The 19,106-nt window shown below is 37.8% G+C and overlaps 1 protein-coding gene across 1 annotated transcript; it reads left to right on the top strand.

Moving 5' to 3' along the window:
* The first annotated feature begins 4,824 nt into the window (after window positions 1-4,824).
* Window positions 4,825-18,732, top strand: LOC121132888 (protein LEG1 homolog). Its single transcript, XM_040728366.1, is given in 7 exon segments — window positions 4,825-5,125; window positions 6,267-6,353; window positions 7,199-7,383; window positions 8,204-8,304; window positions 11,004-11,150; window positions 15,476-15,714; window positions 18,632-18,732. Coding segments are annotated over 7 exon segments (1,161 nt in total).
* Window positions 18,733-19,106: the final 374 nt, after the last annotated feature.

The raw sequence follows: 19,106 nt of genomic DNA, 5'->3' as shown, positions 1-19,106 counted from the left end.
AAATCCCCTCAACACATAATAATCAAGACCCCAAACATAGAGAATAAAGAAAGAATATTAAGAGCTCTAACGATATTCGATGCTATATAAGGAAAAAGATATATTTATTTACCAGAGAGAGAGAGAGAGAGAGTCGCACTGACCAGGAGTCAGAAGCGTGGCTGGCTTCCAGGAGAAAAAAGGAAAGCCCCTTTTCCTTTCGCTTCCTTTTATCTCTACCTTGACCACGCCCTGTTGGGCGGATAGCTCACTCCTACAATCATCCTTTAAAAATGCATTATCCTTTAAAAATGTATTATCTTCCTTAGGGTTGCCTTTCCCCGTATTCATACACATAGAAGTTAAGAATTTCTGTGCTAACATTAATATTTCAGTTTTCTAGAGACAAAGGGATTTCTTGACAGTGATCTTCAACTGCTTCAGAAAGAGAATGTGGATTTACTTCCCGACTCCGCCTGATTCGACTGGATACATCTAAACTGCCCCACATCACCGACCCCACCTGACAGGCACCATCCTGAAACCAGCTTGGAACTACATCACTCGACACATCGTCAGGCCAAGGAACTGATACAGTGCATCTTCTACAATCTGATCAGAGCTTCAGACAAGAGCTTCAATCAAAATCAAAATCTAATCCGGAACTTCAGTCAAGCCTCTCCTACAAAACAGAGACTAACTGACCTACTTAAGACTCTTGTTACACAAACAATTTCTTCCCACATGTCCCCATGATTGTCATCATCCCACTTCTGACACCAGATCTAACGATATTCGATGCTATATAAGGAAAAAGATATATTTATTTACCAGAGAGAGAGAGAGAGTCGCACTGACCAGGAGTCAGAAGCGTGGCTGGCTTCCAGGAGAAAAAAGGGAAGCCCCTTTTCCTTTTGCTTCCTTTTATCTCTACCTTGACCATGCCCTGTTGGGCGGATAGCTCACTCCTACAAAAGAGCAGCTAGGGAAAAAGGCCAAGTTACATATAAAGGCCAAGTTACATATCAGAATTACACCTGACTTCTCCATGGAAACTATGAAAGCCAGAAGGTCCTGGATAGATATTCTACCAACATTAAGAGTCCACGGATGCCAGCCAATATTGCTATACCCAGCAAAGCTTTAAATCAGTATAGATGGAGAAAACAAGGTATTTCATGACAAAACCAGATTTAAACAATACATATCCACTAACCTAGCCCTACAGAAAATTCTGGAAGGAAAACTCCAACCCAAGGAAGTTAACTACTACCAGAAAAATGTAGACAATAGATAATCCCACTTTACCAACAGGCAAAAGAAAAAGTAGTGGAAACCCACATACAATTCCACCACCAACAACCATTCCCAAACAAACTATCAATGATCATTAATTTCCCTCAACATTAATGGTCTTAACTCTCCCATAAAAAGACACAGGTTAACAGAATGCATTCAAAGACAGAACCCATCCTTCTGTTGCATACAAGAAACACACCTCAGCTTCAAAGACAGACGTTATTTCAGAGTAAAGGGTTGAGAAAAGATATTCCAATTAAATGGACCCAAGAAACAAGCATGGGTAGCAATCCTGATATCTAACAAATTAGATTTTAAAATAAAATCAATCAAAAGAGATGAAGGAGGGAACTTCATACTCATCACAGGAGAAATCAACCAAGATGAAGTCTTAATTCTCAACATCTATGTCCCAAATGCAAAGCCATCTATGTTTGTAAAAGAAACATTACTAAAACTCAAAGCACATATAAAACCTCACACACATGTAGTGGGAGACTTCAACACCCCACTCTCACCACTAGACAGGACCACAAGACAGAAACTTAAAAAGGATACGAAGAACCTAATAGATGTTATGACCCAATTGGGTTTAACAGACATCTATAGAACACTCCATCCAAACACAAAAGAATATACCTTCTTCTCAGCTCCACATGGAACTTTCTCAAAAATTGGCCATATACTTGGCAAAATAGCAAACCTCAACAGGTACAAAAAATTGGAATAACTGTGTATCTTATCAGACCATCATGCCTTAAAGTTAGAATTCAACAATAACACAAACCACAGAAACCCTGCAAACTCATGGAAATTGAATAATACACTATTGCACCACTCCTGGGTCAAGGAAGAAATAAAAAAGACATTAAAGACTTTTTATAATTCTATGAGAATGAAAACACAACATATCCAAACTTATGGGACACTTTGAAAGCAGTGCTAAGAGGAAAGTTCATAGCACTAAGTGCCTACATGAAGAAACTGGAAAATAGTCACACTAGAGAATTAACAGTACAACTGAAAGCTCTAGAACAAAAGGAAGCAAACTCACCCCAGAGGAGCAGACACCAAGAAATAATTAAATTGAGGGCTGAAATCAATAAAGTAGAAACTAGGAAAATCAAAATCACCAATGACAATTTGTGCTGGAGAGGATGTGGAGAAAGGGGAACACTCCTCCACTGCTGGTGGGAGTGCCAACTAGTACAGCTGTAAAGGGAAGCCTTCCCGCCAGCCTGGTTCCAGAGCTGCATCAGTCCCAAATATCACACAGGAGGCTATATTAATTATGAAGTATTTCTCTTACTGGAGAGGTTTCCGGGCTTCCTACCCCCATGGCGTTACATCTTGACTCTCTGTGTTTCTCCTTCCCAGAGTTCTCCTGGACTCCTAGTCCCACCTATCTTGATTCCCTATTGGCCAGCAATGCTTTATTGACATATATACAGGACTTCCCCAACATACAGCCACTATGGAAATCAGTATGGAGATTCCTCAGGAAAATGGGTCTGAGTCTACCACAAGGCCCAGCAATTCCAATCTTAGGCATATACCCAAAAGATTCCCATTCACACAACAAGGATGTCTGTTCCACTATGTTCATAGCAGCATTATTTGTAATAGCTAGATCCTGGAAGCAACCTAGATGCCCCACAACTGAAGAGTGGATAGAGAAAATGTGGTACATTTACACAATTAAGTACTACTCAGTGGAAAAAAAAACCAATGGAATCTTGAAATTTGCAGGCAAATGGATGGCACTAGAGGAAACCATCCTGAGTGAGGTAACCCAGTCACAAAAAGACAAACATGGTATGTACTCACTCATATATGGACTTTAGATATGGATCAGGGGAGTGTTAGCCTAAAATCCTAGTGCCAGTGATTCTGGGAAACAAGGAGGTTCCCAAGAGAGATGCATGATACCCCAGAGAAGTGGAATGAGGCAAGATCTCCTGAGCACATTGGGAACATTGGGGGAGGGGAGATTGAAACAAGAAAAACAGAGGGGGAGAAGAGGAGGGGAGAAGAAGTCATGGGGGAGCAGGAAGGTTGAGTCAAGTTAAGAAGAGATACCATAATAGATTGAGTCATTATAGGCTTGAGGAGTAAGCTGACTCTAGTGAGATCTCCAGAGATCTACAAGGATAATACCAACTGGAAACCTAAACAATAGTGGAGAGACTACACTAATAGCCCCTCCTTGATGATATGGTTGATGACTACCTTATATGCCATCCTAGAACCTTCATCCAGGGACTGATGGAAGCAGAGACAGATACACACAGCTAAACACTGAACTGAACTCCTGGAACCTAGTGACAGATATGGAGGAATGATGAGCAAAGGGGTCAAGACCATGATGATGAAACCTGTAAAAGGAAGCTTTTCCTTGAGAGAAGCCTTCCTGCCAGCCTGGTTCTAGAGCCGCATCAGTCCCAAATAAACACACAGGAGGCTATATTAATTATGAAGCTGTTGGCCTTGCTTGTTTCTTACTGGCTAGCTCTGACTTAAGTAATTACCCCATAATTGTTAATCTAAGTATTTCTCTTACCGGAGAATAGTTCCGGGCTTCCTACCCCATGGCGTTACATCTTGACTCTCCGTCTTTCTCCTACCCAGAGTCCTTCTGGACTCCTAGTCCCTCCTATGTTAGTTCCCTATTGGCTCAACAGTGCTTTATTGACATAAGACTTCCCCAACAGAAACCCACTAAGACAGTTGACTGGACAAGGGAGAGCTCTGGGATCCCAGACTGATGGCTGAGAGGCCAACAGGAGACTGATCCAGATTCCATGAATGTAGTGCAAGGGAGGAGGCCACAGAAATCACTGGGGCCTTGGGTAGTTCACCACGGTTTATGAATGAGCTTTGGGAGCCCATTCCAAATTGAGGGATGCTCTGTCAGCCTGGACACATGGGGAAGGGCCAAGGTCCTGCCTAGGATGAAATGACAAACTTTAGAGATCCTCCCCAAGGAGGGTCTCATCCTCCCTGGGAATGATGTGGGGATTGGGTAGGGGGCTGGTGGAGGAACAAGGGAGAAGGGGTGGGAGAGGGAGCTGGGACTGACATGTGAAACATTCACGTTTCTAATTTAAATAAAAACATATATTGAGAAAAAATTCTTACTTGTATTTTATTTTCTGGAATACTTTCAAAAAGTTATTTACTTAAAATATTTTAAAATTCATGGCACTGTGGTCATAATAATAATAAATACTTCATATAAAATATAAATGTCAAGATAAAGGACTTTACTGTTATAGTTAATACAAGACAAGGAAACTGGAGCTTGATAAATTCAAAGAAAAAAAAATAAGTCTTCCTTAATTCTTGTGACTTATATCTGGCCAATGCTATTTTTTGGGAGATAATTAACAAGGGAAGTACTCTATGATTACTGCTCACCCACATCCTGTTATTATTAGCAAAGGGCATTACATTGGTAGAGGTGATGACTACTTGCATGACCACTCCCTTCAGTTGCCTAATAAAAGTTGTATAATTATCTCAGTCTCTATCTTTATCTTACTCATCATGACCTTTAATTCTACCTGGATCTGCATACTAGTTGGTTGTATTTCTGTGTTTTTAGTGGGAGCTTCCAATCTCACCGATTACTATCCCCCTCTGTGGAAGGAGAGTCCTGGTCAACTCAGTGAATATAGAATAGAAGATGGGAAGTACAATATAAACCCCTGTAATTACTCTGAAAGATTAGGATTATATAAAATCCTAGTGAAGCAAACCGTGAGCGATTTTGAAAAATTTGCTCCAGAAAATGAACACAATATTTTATGGGGCTTGGCTGCATTTCATGGATAGCAATTCCACACAGGTAAGGGAGACTCTTTCTAATTACAGCTGTACCTTGATATTACGGGATTGATTTTGACATATAAATCACCTGTTAAGAAATTGGTTATTTTCCTTTCTAATCCTTTAACTCTAATATTCTTTCAGTTTTCTTCTTCAGTTTTTCTCCTTGTGGTTTGCTTTACTTCCATTTGTGAATCGGCCTGTGTATGCACTTTGTTCTTTCTTCATTGGTCTTCAGAAACTTCCTCATCTCCTGTGCTCACACTCCTCCTGTCTGACCACATTTCTAACTTTACTGGTAACCACTGGTCCATTTCCTATCAGGAAAGACAGCTCTAATATTTGTGTAAAGAGTTGTGCGTTCTTTCTCTTTTGGTTTATTAGAATTGCTAAGGAGCATCTAAGCTTATCCACCTGAGTCCCATTGTATGTCCGTGTTTCATTCATTTTATTGTCATATGGTAATAGTTCACTCATTTTTACTGGAAGTTATTTTAATTGGAAAAAATGTCACAAATGAGAAGAATATATGGGAAGCCAGAGAAAGGGTAAAAAAAATCACAAAAGGAACACAGCTATGAAGAAGGATCAAGGCATGAAAGAGTGCTAATGGTTGGAAGAAAAAAATTTGAGAATAGAATAAATGTGGAAATAATATAAAAACAATATAATTATATGAATAAAAGATAAAGTAATTCAGAAATGGGATAAAGAAAGGAATTTGGAATTACTGTTGCATGCATGAAAAAAGTCAGAGACAGAAGGAAAAATTATGTCTAATGAAATGCTGGAAACTACAGCAAATTTGGGACAGGAATCTGAGTTTGAGTAGCAGTCATTCTGGTTTGTTAGAAGATGAATGATTTTGACAAATTAAAATCCATTGATACAACTATGCAGATCTTTCCTCTGGGTTAGTAGAGTGCAAATGGGTCAAAAAGAACAAAAACAAAATATTGATTGATACCTGGGTGGTGAGCAGAGCAGGAACTATAAAGTGAAGTTGAGGATAAATGGCAAGCATTTTCTTTTTCTATGGAATGAATGTTTTGAGGATTCTCATAAAAGAATGATATCTAGTTATATCTAGTTAATTTTTATATCTTCAGGTTAAAAAAATGTAGCTTAGGGGGTTCAACTCTGCATTCTTTGTCTTCCAGGTAGGTTAGCTGACCCCACTCACAGGACAGACTGTGGCCATGCCTCTGGAGATCACCCGTGTATCTCTGAGGACAGCTGGTGGGCCGGTAAGTTTAATCTAACAAACCTCAAATTGCTTATCTTTCCACAAAAGTTCATCCTAATATAGCAGTTACTTAATCGAAACCAAACATGAAGTTACTACTATAGATGCAGTGTGGGCATCTCCTTATGAGACTGTCCCTATCATGATTAACTGTATCCTCAAACTTGAGCCACAACAAATCCTTTCTTAACTGAAAATAAACAGACAAACTTACCCTAAATACTGGAAGAGCAATAGAATTTTTTGTCATTGTGAACAATGAAGTTTCCAGAGACTACATATAGATTAGGATATTTTTAAAGACAAGTCAGACTTGAAATATGCAAATAGAACTTCTAGAGACTAAGAAAGCAAAGCATTTTATAAAGTTACTATTTTCTCTTGTATTTATTGTTGTTTAGATTCTAAGTAGCACTGTAAAATGCCAGAAGTTGTTTTTTATGAATTAATGTTATATATCTAGAACATAAATTTATTTTGCTGTTTGAAACTGGAATTTTAAAAGTTAACTTATTATGATTGCATCTTATCCAGAAGGATAATCCGACACAACTTCCAAAGTGCATAGATTCTACTTAAATTCAACGATATATGTTTAAATCTTTGGTGCTTACATCATGATGTGATTCTGTACTTCAGAAATAATTTCTGGCTGGGTACATTGGCACATATCCACAATGCCAGCACTTGGGCAACTGAATGAAGCAGGAAGACCATCATGAGTTGGGGGCTATCCTGGGCTTCATAGCAAGATATTGTTTAAAACAACAACATAAGGTGAAAAAAAGCAACAAAAAGACCCCTTTCTATTTTATCAATACTCATATGGTTATTTTGTTTACACATACCTTAATTATTTTCTCTCTGTAATACCCTTCCTGGCTGCCATTGACTCTGGTGTAATGGAACTATCCTCAGACAACATCACCCTTCAGCTGCCATCCAAGGATCAGGAGAAGTTTTGTTACGATGTTTCTAGTTGTCATTCATCTTTTCCAGAAGCAATGGAAATGTGGAATAAATTTTACCAGGTTATTTTTTTAGTTTTAACTATAACCTTTAAAGGTAACCAGATAATTAATGCCTAATATTGAACAATACATTTCTTACTATGTAATCCCCACTGTTTGTTATATAACCAATACTGACATGAATAGACTGGTGAGTGACAAGTGATAGCATCCTTATTCACAATACATTATTGATGTCTCTCTAGTCATCCTTCTTATGCCAAATAAATAATACACAAATGTGTGGACACAGAATTGTGTCTTTGCAGTAATAAAGCATTTAATTCCAGGCCAACTGAATGATGCTGTATATGAATATATCCTCTAAAGTAAGTTGTGATAAATTTGGTTATTTCAGCTCTCTTGACTACAAATAATATATGAACTAATTGAAATGATCAATGGGCAATCACAGAAATTATGGGCACCCCAAGTAATATGTCATGGTGAAAGAGTTCAAGGCAAAAATTACCTTTCATTAGAAAATGCGCTTGCTGCATTGCATATGTTTTGACAAAGCACTCTTGTTGCTCTTCTTCCTCTATTTTGAAATTTTCTGATTCTATGGAAAGTTCACTGAATGGCAGGATACAAAGAAGTACCAAAGATCTGGTTGTAAATGATATTAAATTTTGAAAAGGTTCAAAACCAAAACCAAAAAGAATTATTGGTTTGTTTTTCTCAAGTACATGAGTAACTAATGTGAAGCAATTTGGGACTTTTTAAGCATTCATATTTTGATTTAGGAAAATAATATTCTCTCATTTATATTTTTCAAAACTTTTTTCAAGAAAAGGGTCATTATTGCCTAAACATTAATAACTTTCCTATTCCTACACAGCACATGAAATTACCTTCTTGCACTTTTGATGACTTGCTGAAGAGTGTTTGGGAGGCACATGTGTCATCTCTGATTGGTGTTCACAAAAACTTTCTCAGTAGGTAAGAGTGGTCCCAAATTTATATTATATTGTGATAATTTTTCTACCTAATGTAATTATTCCCATTTCAGCCTTCCTTCCCTAACTTATTTACAGTTATGTCAACCATGGAAAGTGTTATGATAAAGAGAAAAAAACTTACTAGATTAAGATTTGGATGACAAGAAGGTAAAAATATGAAGAAGGTAGATTTGTACATCAAAATGTAAATAAAAACACGATAGAAAAAATGTAATCAGAACTATGGGAAATAAGAATATTTTAGGGTCTTTCTAAGACAAATTTTCTCTATAAACTAAAAAGATACAATGACAGATTAACTTCAGGGCTCTGTATCATTTTGATGGGGGATGTAGCTTTGTAGCATATTCAAAGTAAGTGTAGATTATACAGAAAGTAAAAACAATGCTAAAATTCTCACCCATTTGATGACAAACGAAGTTGAACAGAGTAACATAACTCAATTTTGAAGTGAACAAGTATATAAAGAGTAACTTATGATACCCAGAGAAAGACATGGGAGAGAAAGAAATAAAATGAATGGTGACTACTCCTAAGAGCTTATTCAAATATAGGCATAGTGCATACATAGTGGAAGATTTCTCACTAACCACCTGCTGTAATCCTTACCGCGGACTTTCTACCCAGTTTGGATAAACAAGCCAGACCTTTGAGACTTGTCTATATTTCCTTATATATACTTATTATTAGTAATCGAGTATTCAAGGGCTGGTGTTTATAACAATGGAAGTATTATCTCCTTGGCATGTCTGTAGGAGGAGGAACTAAGATTGCAGCTGTGACTGAGATGCTCAGTTAATTTCTGATGGCTGCCAAAGAGGAATCAGGTCATCAGCCAAGGACAATGATGAAGCTGTAGTCGACATCAGAATTGAGTCCTTGGACGTGTTATTGAAATTACAGACTAACAGCGTATTTCATGTATAGACTTTCCCTATCATTTGCTGAACCATACTGCTAAGAAAAATAATTTAAAAAAATATAGCAACTCAGAAAAGGTAGTGAAATTAATAGTAAGGATTTGAAATAGGAAACACGCGCTGCTGTTATTACTTCTAGGATGAGTTAGGAGAAATTTCATCTTATTTAAATTTTTGGAAGTGCAGGGTTATTGAATGACTTCTACATCTCTGAAGTTGTTGCTCGGATTCAAACACTAAAATATGTGTTTGTGGAAGGAGAACTTTTTTTCAGGAGGTAAGAGGATTTGACTATGAATATAACACACTTTGCCCATACCACCGTAGATGCCAGTGTCCCCTTTATCCATCGGGCCCCTTCTTTACCCACTTGGGACTCTCTCCAGTTGGAAGGGCTGGGGTGGGACTGTCATGTGTGGGAGACCAGGGATCACTTTGGGACTCTGGGACTTGGGGTTAGGGTTAGGACTGGGAACAAGGTCAAGGTTTGAACTAGAATCAGATTTTTGGTCAGGGTTCACATGATGGCCTGGCTTAGGGTCAGAAGACAGAACAAGATCAGGACCGCGATAGATCCTGAGTGGGCCTGGAGGATGGGATTTTGGAGTGAACCCAGCACCGTAGTAGGGTCAGGACTTCCGGCAGAACTGGCACCAGAGCTGAGGCCCAGGTCAGATTCCGCCACAGAAACACCATCAGGACCTAGGAAAAAGGTCTGCCCTGGCCTCACTGTAGATACTGTGCTTAAACCAGGTAGCGCTGGTCAGAAAGCACATGGAGTTGTTGCAGGAGCACCGAGCTTTGCCGGAAGGCTTTGGAGCCTTGTGGGCAGGCCTAAGTGGATGCAGAGGTGACACTGCAACTTAGAGTTCTGCCCAAAGACCTTGCCACAGTGCAGACAGTGGTAGGGACTTTCAACCGTGTGGGTGTGCTGATGCTGAGCTCTGCTGCACTGCGGGCACTGGTAAGGACACTCACTAGTATAGGCGTGCAGGTGTTTAAGCAGCCCGGAGCCCTGCCAACACACCGGGCACTTGTGGGGACAAGGATCACCGCAAGTGTTCAGGCAGCAACAAGCCTTGCTATACACAAGGCAATGGTGTGGTTTCTCCCTGCTGTGACGGCTGCGATGCTTGAGTAGCATGGACCACCAGTCGAAGGCCTTGCCACAGGCAGCACACTGGTAGGTCCTCGCACCGCTGTGGATGTCACGATGCTGGGCCAGTGTGGGGCGGTGACTGAGTGACTTGCCACAGTCGGGGCAGCAGGAAGGCATCTCTCCTCTGTGGGTGCATCAGTGCTGGCTCAACCCAGAGCTGACCGAAAGCTTGCCCACAATCGGGACAGAAGAAGGGACAAGGTGGACTGGCAGTGGTGGGAAGCTGGTGGCCAAGATTTCAGGCGTGGCAGTGAAGTCAGAGGGAAGGTAATCCACATCTGAGGCAGCAGGGCTGAGGGTGTCATTGCTTGGGTCGAGAACCAGGAGCACTGGGCCAATGGCTTAAGGGTCAAGGTTGAAACTTAAAGACATGTGATCCAGATCTTGGGAATCTGAGCCTGACTTCCCCAAAGTGGATTGTGGAGCTTCTTTTGCATCAAGGTCCCCATCTTCTGAGGCAGTGTTGAGGTCTTCCAGCTGTAGTTTGGAACTTTCAGAAATAGCGTCTGGGTCTTTGGGACTGGGATTCAGGTCTTCTGGGTATGAATGAAGGTCTCCATAAAGTGGCCTAAGGCTCTTGTGGCTGGGGTTCCTAACCAGGACTGAGCGCGTCATCCTAGAAGTAGAACTGTTTGCGGCTTCTGGACCAGAATTCGATGCCAGGCACCCTTGCCCAGGCTGGCTGACCCACGCTGGCCAGCTGGCGTCTCCCCGCCCTGGACTTGTAGGAAACTCCACTGTGGATGTGTAGAAGTCCGAAGATGGCTTTTTGGAGTTGATTCCTTTCACATAGAAGTTCCTAAGCTCAAATTCAGGGCTCCAGGTTTCAGCTTCTGAGCCATCCTGCCCTCCCTGAGCTTTTCTTCTCTCAAGCATAAAATTATTTTGGGGGGCTAAGGTCCAAAGATTTAGAAGATAGTTTTGGTTTATACATATACTTTCCATCATTTTCACATTACCTTTGAACTTGTCCATTATATATATTCCTAATTATGAAACGAGACTAATTTGGAATATTCACTTTATAAAATAATATCAATGTAAATTGTTTAATTGAATAAGTCTAAATATCTACTGCCTGCTTTGTCTGCATACTAACTCAGGAAGAAAGGTCTCTGGTGCTGTTCATAGTGGAAATATAATCAAATAACAGCAAAGATTCATTGCTTTTTGTACTAATACTTGCTTTTTTTATTTTATGAACTTCTGTCTTTCTCACACAACCAGCTATATAAACATCAACCTTTGCCTACTTAAAGATGTTTTTTTTTCTTTAAACAGATGTTTTAAACACCTGGATAATTTTATAATTATTCTACTTTATTTGAATATTTGATTATTTTTAATTTTATGTATGTGCACCACATGTGTTCCAGGCACCCTTGGGGGTCAAAAGAAGGTGTTGATTTCCCTGAAGTTACAGGCAGTTACAGGCAGTCATGAGCTTCCATGTTGGTGCTGGAAACTAAACCTGGGTCTTTTGCAGGCAGCAAGTGCTCTTAAACATTATGCCATCTCTCCATCCCCTAAATAAAACTTACTATTTTTTGAGACAGAATTTTACTATTGTAGTCTTGGCAGTGGGTTATAGTCCACACTGAACTACAGAGTAAGATCTGACCCCAACACTTTCCCTGACTAATAATAAATAAGTTAGGAAGAGAAACAAGACAATTAGTAATTTTGTGTTCATGACAAATTTTTGCTCATCACCCTAAAACACATGGCTAAGCAATTCAATTAAATCATTTTTATTGAATTTTGCTTATTCCTTTCTTCCTGGACTGGTTGAATTTAACAGACACTTTCCATTTTCTGCTTTAAGAAAGACAACTTAGTTTAAAAAATCATGTGAATATTGTGAGGTAAGTAGACCAGACTTTTGGGTAGGCTGTATATATATGTTCAATTAGGACCTCCATTTTGAGTTTAATATATTTATGTCCTCAATTTTGTCTAGTTCACTACAGGAAAGATACCTTGTTCTCTACTTTCTAGAGAGTCTGATCACCATTGTGGGGATATTTAGTATGGTATTAGTACAAATATGGAGATAGGATCAATGGTAACTAACACCTTAAAGCATACATGAACTGTGGGAATAAGCTGGTATTATCAAATGTACAGTTAAGAGAAACAGTGAGGAAAATCAACAGGAAATCTGTGGAGGAAAAGAAACAGGAAATTAAGAAAATACCAGTTAACCACAAAAAGGACAATGATGAGGAAAGTGGAAAATAAGACATAAAATGTAAGACTAAATTGCAATATTATATCAAATATTATACCCCAAAATAACAAAGAAGGGAGGATAGAAAACTGTACATCTGTGCTTTTTTTTAATGTGTGAAAATAAAAATCTTCCACACAAATCTGGGATGCGTGAAACCACAGAGAAGCAGAATTTCACACTATTACATGCATAACTAACATGTTAGGGTTCGTTACAACAGTAAGAGATGTTTGGCATTTGATAGTCACTGAATAAAGCAGGGAGACTGAAGAAAACAATATAAAATGAACATGATACTTAGAGACACAGAGAATGTAATCACACAAGTATGAAGAAAACCAGGACTAGACAAGCAGTCTCTCAACCTTGAGATGCACTTAGAAACTGCACAGCTAACCTCAAGAGACTACAGCCAGAAAAAGCTTCCTGCAATGACTAGAAACCAAATAAAGGGTTTTTTTTTGGTTATTGATATATCTACTCTAAAGATTCTCTTGATGAAATTTACAAAAGCAAAGGAGTAAAAGTCATACTAATAAAAAGACAATATCATGTTTTGCTTCTAGTAAAGAAAAATAACTAAGAATAGTTAATAAGTAAGTAGAAGGATAAAGGATAAACATCTAGAAATCAGATGTATTTTATAGAAATTCAATAAAAAAATAAAATGTTGTTGAAAAACAGATAAAATGTGCCAGGTCTGGTGGAGCACGGCTGTAATCCTAATATTTGGAAAGCAGAGGCATAATGATTACAAGTTCCAAGTCAGTTTAGTTAGTCTACACAGTGAGTTCCAGGGCAGCCATGGGCTATAGAGAAATTATAATATATAGATATATAATATGTAAAAGCATATTAATACAAATATGTAAAACACATATTTGTTTGAAACTAATTTATATATAATTATTTACACATTAAACACACATATATAATATTGAAAGTATTGTACATCTTTTCTATTTTGCTTTCTATTCCTATAATAAATACATGACTAAAACCAGCTTGGGAAGGAAAGAGTTACTTGTTTTTACCCCAGTCACAGCACTCTAGAGAAGTCAAGGCAGGAACCATGGAGAAAAGCTTCTTACTGCCTTGCTTCTCATGTCTTGTTGAGTTTTCTTTCTTATGCAGCCTAAGACCCCCTGCCCAGAGTAGCACCACCCACAGTGCCTGGGGCCTCTCACAGTCATCTTTACTGAAGAAAATGCCTCCATTGAAGTTACCTCTTCCTGGGTATATCTACGCTTGTGTCAGGTGACAAAAGCTAACAAGTGCAACACTTAAAATGAAAGACTTCTAATGTTTATAGATTGAAAATACTCCTTAAATTTACGTGTAAATACAATACAGTTTCTCTTAATCTCTTAATATAGAATTGTACTAACTAGGAAAATTTGGTGCCAGTAGTATAATTCAGTTCACTTGAATGGACTTTAAAATCCAGAAACTTATACTCATGGTGCGTTGATTTTTCTATAGGGACAGAAAACAATTCTGCGGGTGACGTAAGTCACTTGAAATGCAACCTATAGCTGAATGTGAGGCCTAAATTGATAGAATTGGTAGAATAAAACCTTCCAGTTTTCCTCTTTTCTAAATCACAAACCTAAGAGCACAAGGGACAAAAGAAAAGTCCACAAAGTGATTGCAAAAATTAAAAGTTTTGGTGCTGTGTATGGTATTATTGAAGCAGCAAGAGAACAGTAACAGTGCACAGAAAGGAACAAATATTTCTAAAGTGTGTGTATGTTTTAAGACATGTTTAAAAGCACTGGCAACACAATAGTAAAAAAGAAACGTAGGACACAATTTTGAAAATGGAGATGTTTGAGTAGGCACTTCTCCAAAGATATGCAGTTTTCATTCCTCTTGGAAATCCCACAACTTTACCAGACCCAGGTAATTGGCTATTTCCAATACCAGGCCCAGTTTTTTTCTTCTTGAGAAGGTTTTAAGTCTAATCAGAGAGTTTTTGGTTACCACCAAAAAATGTATACCATTACTGCACCCTGAGAATTATTTTACCATGCTGGTGGTGGTTGTGGTTCATGGGTGTCACAGCTGGGTAGTACTCTCTGTTGCTTCCCTCCCTTGGAAGATTGCATGATGCCTTCTGGTATCACGAAAGCTAGTCCTCAGGAAGGAAGCTTTCAGGTCAGATTCTCTGGGCCCTATTTCTGAAGTGTCTGGTATCTTCAGCAATAGGGATTTACCTTCCGCTCCTGGAGGCAGAGGTAACCAAAGGTACTAGCAATAGTCTATATTGCTTTGGGAGTCTACTGAGCAACCCTGACCAACAACTCATACTGGAGCAGGTTTCATATGTCTGGCCTTGGTTTTTTGTTAGTCTATGGCTATTGTGGGGAACATTGTCAGCCCAGATGCTACAATTTCATTTTAACTATGTGTGCATATGTAGACACAGACATACATTTATTGTAGGTATTTTGTAGGTACTTAGCTAATAGTATGAGTCCTTATGACTTTTTCAGACACCTTTAGTGTTATTTTAGCATCCTTCCTCCTTCTATATTTATCCTCCAGCCCATTTTTCCCATTCTTCAGATCATTGGAACCCTGCTAAAACCTTCTACATCACTTGATGCCAAAGGCAAAACATTTCACTAAGCACTCGTTTTTGCATTTATATTTTGAAGTAATTGTCTCCACCTTTTCAAATTTAGGAGCCTCATCAAAACAAACAAACAAAAAACATTGTTGACAGTCTTAAGGACAGACCAACAGATTTCTAGCAGTTTATTTGCTTTGAAATTTGAGTTAGGAAATTTCTGAGTAGAGTAATTTGAAAGGCACCTTTCCCCTACTTGTCTACTAGATCAAAATATTATTCTAAACCGGAAGCAGATTTTTCAAAGAAACTGGGCATTATTTGTGGACTATTTAACTGCACTAAGATTCCTACAACTTTGATGAAAGTAAGTGAATTCGTGGAGGCCATGCCACAACGGATACTTGTTGACCAGGATGCAGCCTACCCCATCAGTGACTTTACTCCCTTTCAGAACATAGTCCTGCTTGCTCTAAGTTTCCTCCACAAAATGCGTAAATATATAGGTAAGAGACACCTTTCAATTATTATTTTTTACAAATTCTATGTGTTGTGCTGATGTCACAGATGATAAGCATAATTAGATTCCCCTAGACTATTTAAAGAGGAAAATGTTGACCTATAGACCCTGGCTCCACCCTCTGAGCAGTTGTTTTTAATGGGCTAATTATAAGCTTCCCTCAGTGATGGGTGCTTTTTATCTAACCTGATAGTTCATTTTCTATGTAGTTCTTTTTTAAAAAATCAAAAAAAGAAAATATAGCAAACATAAAGGTAATATCCTCCACACAGTTAACAGGGTTCCAAAATACATAATAGGAACTTTTTTCATCCTCTTCTGTTAGGTACAGATATAAAGAAAAAAAGTCTCATAAAGTTTTGGTCATATGAAATGTATATTTTCCCAAGATTTCTGAATCAAGTTACTTCTCCTAGAAAACATGGGAGAAAGTGCATGCAAATAAAGTTGAAAATGACTAGATAAACTCCTAAAAATAGTTTACTACTATTATACTAAAGGAAAGGTGCATGCATGTGCATGTATGTTGTGTGTGTGTCTGTTTTCTAATTCTTAAAGTAAAATTTAAATGTGAATAAAATTAAAATATTGTGGATTAAATATGAAAACTACATTAGTTAGAGTAATGTGTTTCATTTTGATGGATTTAGTTTCAATTTGTTTTTGCACAAGTCAATAGCAAATCATTTGTGCACAACCAGTGGGGAGCTTACTTTGATGGTAAAGCAGGGATCCAGAACCCTCTCTTCTGTGGCTCCAGCAGTGATTATATTTTCACCATTATAAGGCCCCTACAGAGTAAAAGGACTGGAGGGATTAAAGGAAGGAGTCACACTTTAGACACTAGATAAACTTAACTTGTCTCCTTTATGGTTGGCAATAGTGGCCACAAAGGCCAGAGGTGGAGGATGACAGGTCTCAGAGAAGTGAATTTCCCCATGAACCTTCTGGAGAGAAGAAGCAGGATGGCTGGTGTTCTGCCAGCATCGGTCCGATAAAGACAGCACATTTTGGATCCACAAGTTCTAAGCCAATGCTGGCTTATTACCTGTCAGTGGAGGAAGTGGAAAGCTAGAAAGGATTCAATTTCTAGAGCTTGTAAGCTCTGGTTTTACTAAAATGTGCTTTGGGCTTGTTAGTAGGTCCCTTTTGTTTAGCTCTGTAGAATACAATAGAAAGAATCAAGATGACATAGTGCACTGTAAATGTCTCCTCTCATGCTGAAGCTTTGATAGATATTCTTTTTTAAGTAAGTGAAGTATGGCAAAAAACAAATTATACAAAACAAAAATGCTAAAAATGTTATTTACAGTTGAGTATGTTCAATCGAATTTAAAGAAAGAGGAAATTTTAACGTGGTTTAGCTACCCCCCCCCCCAGGGTTTCTTTGTGTAACAACCCTGGCTGTCCTTGAACTGGTCCATAGACCAGGTTGACCTCAAACTCACAGAGATCTACTTCCCAAGTGCTGCGATTAAAGGCGTGTGCCACCACTGCCTGGCCAGTCTACTACATTTTTTAAAAATTGAGATTTACTTTGTGTGTATGGATGTTTTGACTGCATGTATGTTTGTGTACCACATGTATGCAGTGCCAGTGAAGGCCAGAAGGGGGCATTGTATCCCCGGAATTAAAGCTACAGGTGTTTGTGAGCTGCCTGGGCAGCAGCCAGAACTCATAACCACTGAGCCTCTCGGTTACATTTTGTTTTTAGTATGAGAAAAATTTTGCAGTGTTACTTTATATGTAAATTAGACCAAATATACTTTATGTCATGAGATATCTGAATGTCATATCTTCAATATTTTACCAACCCAAAAAATATTTATTGTGAAACTAAGGAAAATTGTTCTACAACAGACCACTCATCTTGGCCGCTATACCTTACTGCTGGTCCAAGAACCTCAAATGTTCTGTATTTATTACTCTTTGATATTAACAGGCCAATTATGACATATTTCTTCTATTCTAATTTGACACAGTTACTAAATAGTTTTTCTCATGTATTTATATATTTAAATTTTATAATTTTACATGTTTAAGATTTACTCAACATAATTTCATTAAAAATTCAATTGCTATAAAAGTAATTGCATGCAACTAAAGTTAACCTTTTTCATCATCAACTCCTACACTCCAGACCTTAATTTTTGATCCTTATGAAGTTTGCTACTACAGAAAAATTATACTCACTTCTCAAATATAAGTATATGAAACATTTAATTAAAATATTTTGTTTGCATGAAAGAAGTCAGGTTCTTGGAGCTGTGCGTTTTTAATTAACCATGTCTCTTAGCAATAGTAACATGATAGTAAAAGTAAACATTATCACTCTTATTAAAACCAGCTTTGCTTTGAGTGGATTTGTAGAGGAAAAATATCAATGATTATGTACTTTTAAGTCATGCAAAAGTGATGTCCAATGTGTTTCGTTATCTTACCTTATTTTTTTTAATAACGATCAGTAAAACATCATGGATCAATGTTGCAATTAAATGACAATTAAAGATTATACTATATGTTATGATGCACCCACCATAACCATACTATACCAAGCAATTCCATACAAACTGCTCATTGAGGCTCCTGTTTCTGCATAGATACAGAAATTGAGTGTGTATTAGCAAACTTTTTAATAAAGAATGAACTTGTAATAAGTTAATATCTTTAAAATCCTTGCTGTATCTCTCTTCTTCATTATCTTAACTCCATTTGTCTATTAAAATTTTAAGTGTGTAGGTATAGCATATAATTTTAAAGATGCAAAATATCACATTAATCTGTGTATATAAGTATTTGCTAATTGAATGAGAACTTTATCCTGTTTTAAATAATTTCAACAATTTGATTAAAATTAAAATTCTATTGTGACTTTTAAACTATTTTTATGATTTTTTTTTCAGGTACACTGCCACTCAATGCATGGGAAAGTCTAATGAAGCTAAAAATTGCAAGGAAACTTTTTCTAGCTATTCTGGACTACCTCTTACACACATTAAATTAACTGTTTCTGGAAGCTCAAAATGAAATAAAAACACAAATGATAAGTTTTATAGGAATTTGTTTTTCAGGTTTGTGTACATCCATTCCTATATATTCTTACATTTTAAAGTATGAGTGCATTTTGCTATCAATTTCCGAATAGCTATTGAATGAAGTAATAACCAAAATATCTACTGTTCCATGCAGACTCAATCGAATAGCTAATTGATTAGAAACTAAGCCAACCAGCTCATAAACGCCATAAAATTAGATTGAGCTGTCAGGTGCTATTCTGCCTAAATTAATTTCATGATGTTAAAGGGCACCAGTGTCAAAAGTGAAAAACTTTAAAATAGGAATGTGGAGCCAAGCTTTGGTGGCACACACCTTTAATCC

The sequence above is a fragment of the Mesocricetus auratus genome, unplaced genomic scaffold (assembly GCF_017639785.1).
Source record: "Mesocricetus auratus isolate SY011 unplaced genomic scaffold, BCM_Maur_2.0 Super-Scaffold_100018, whole genome shotgun sequence".
NCBI classification, from domain to species: domain Eukaryota; kingdom Metazoa; phylum Chordata; class Mammalia; order Rodentia; family Cricetidae; genus Mesocricetus; species Mesocricetus auratus.
This window is presented reverse-complemented; position numbering and strand designations above follow the sequence as displayed.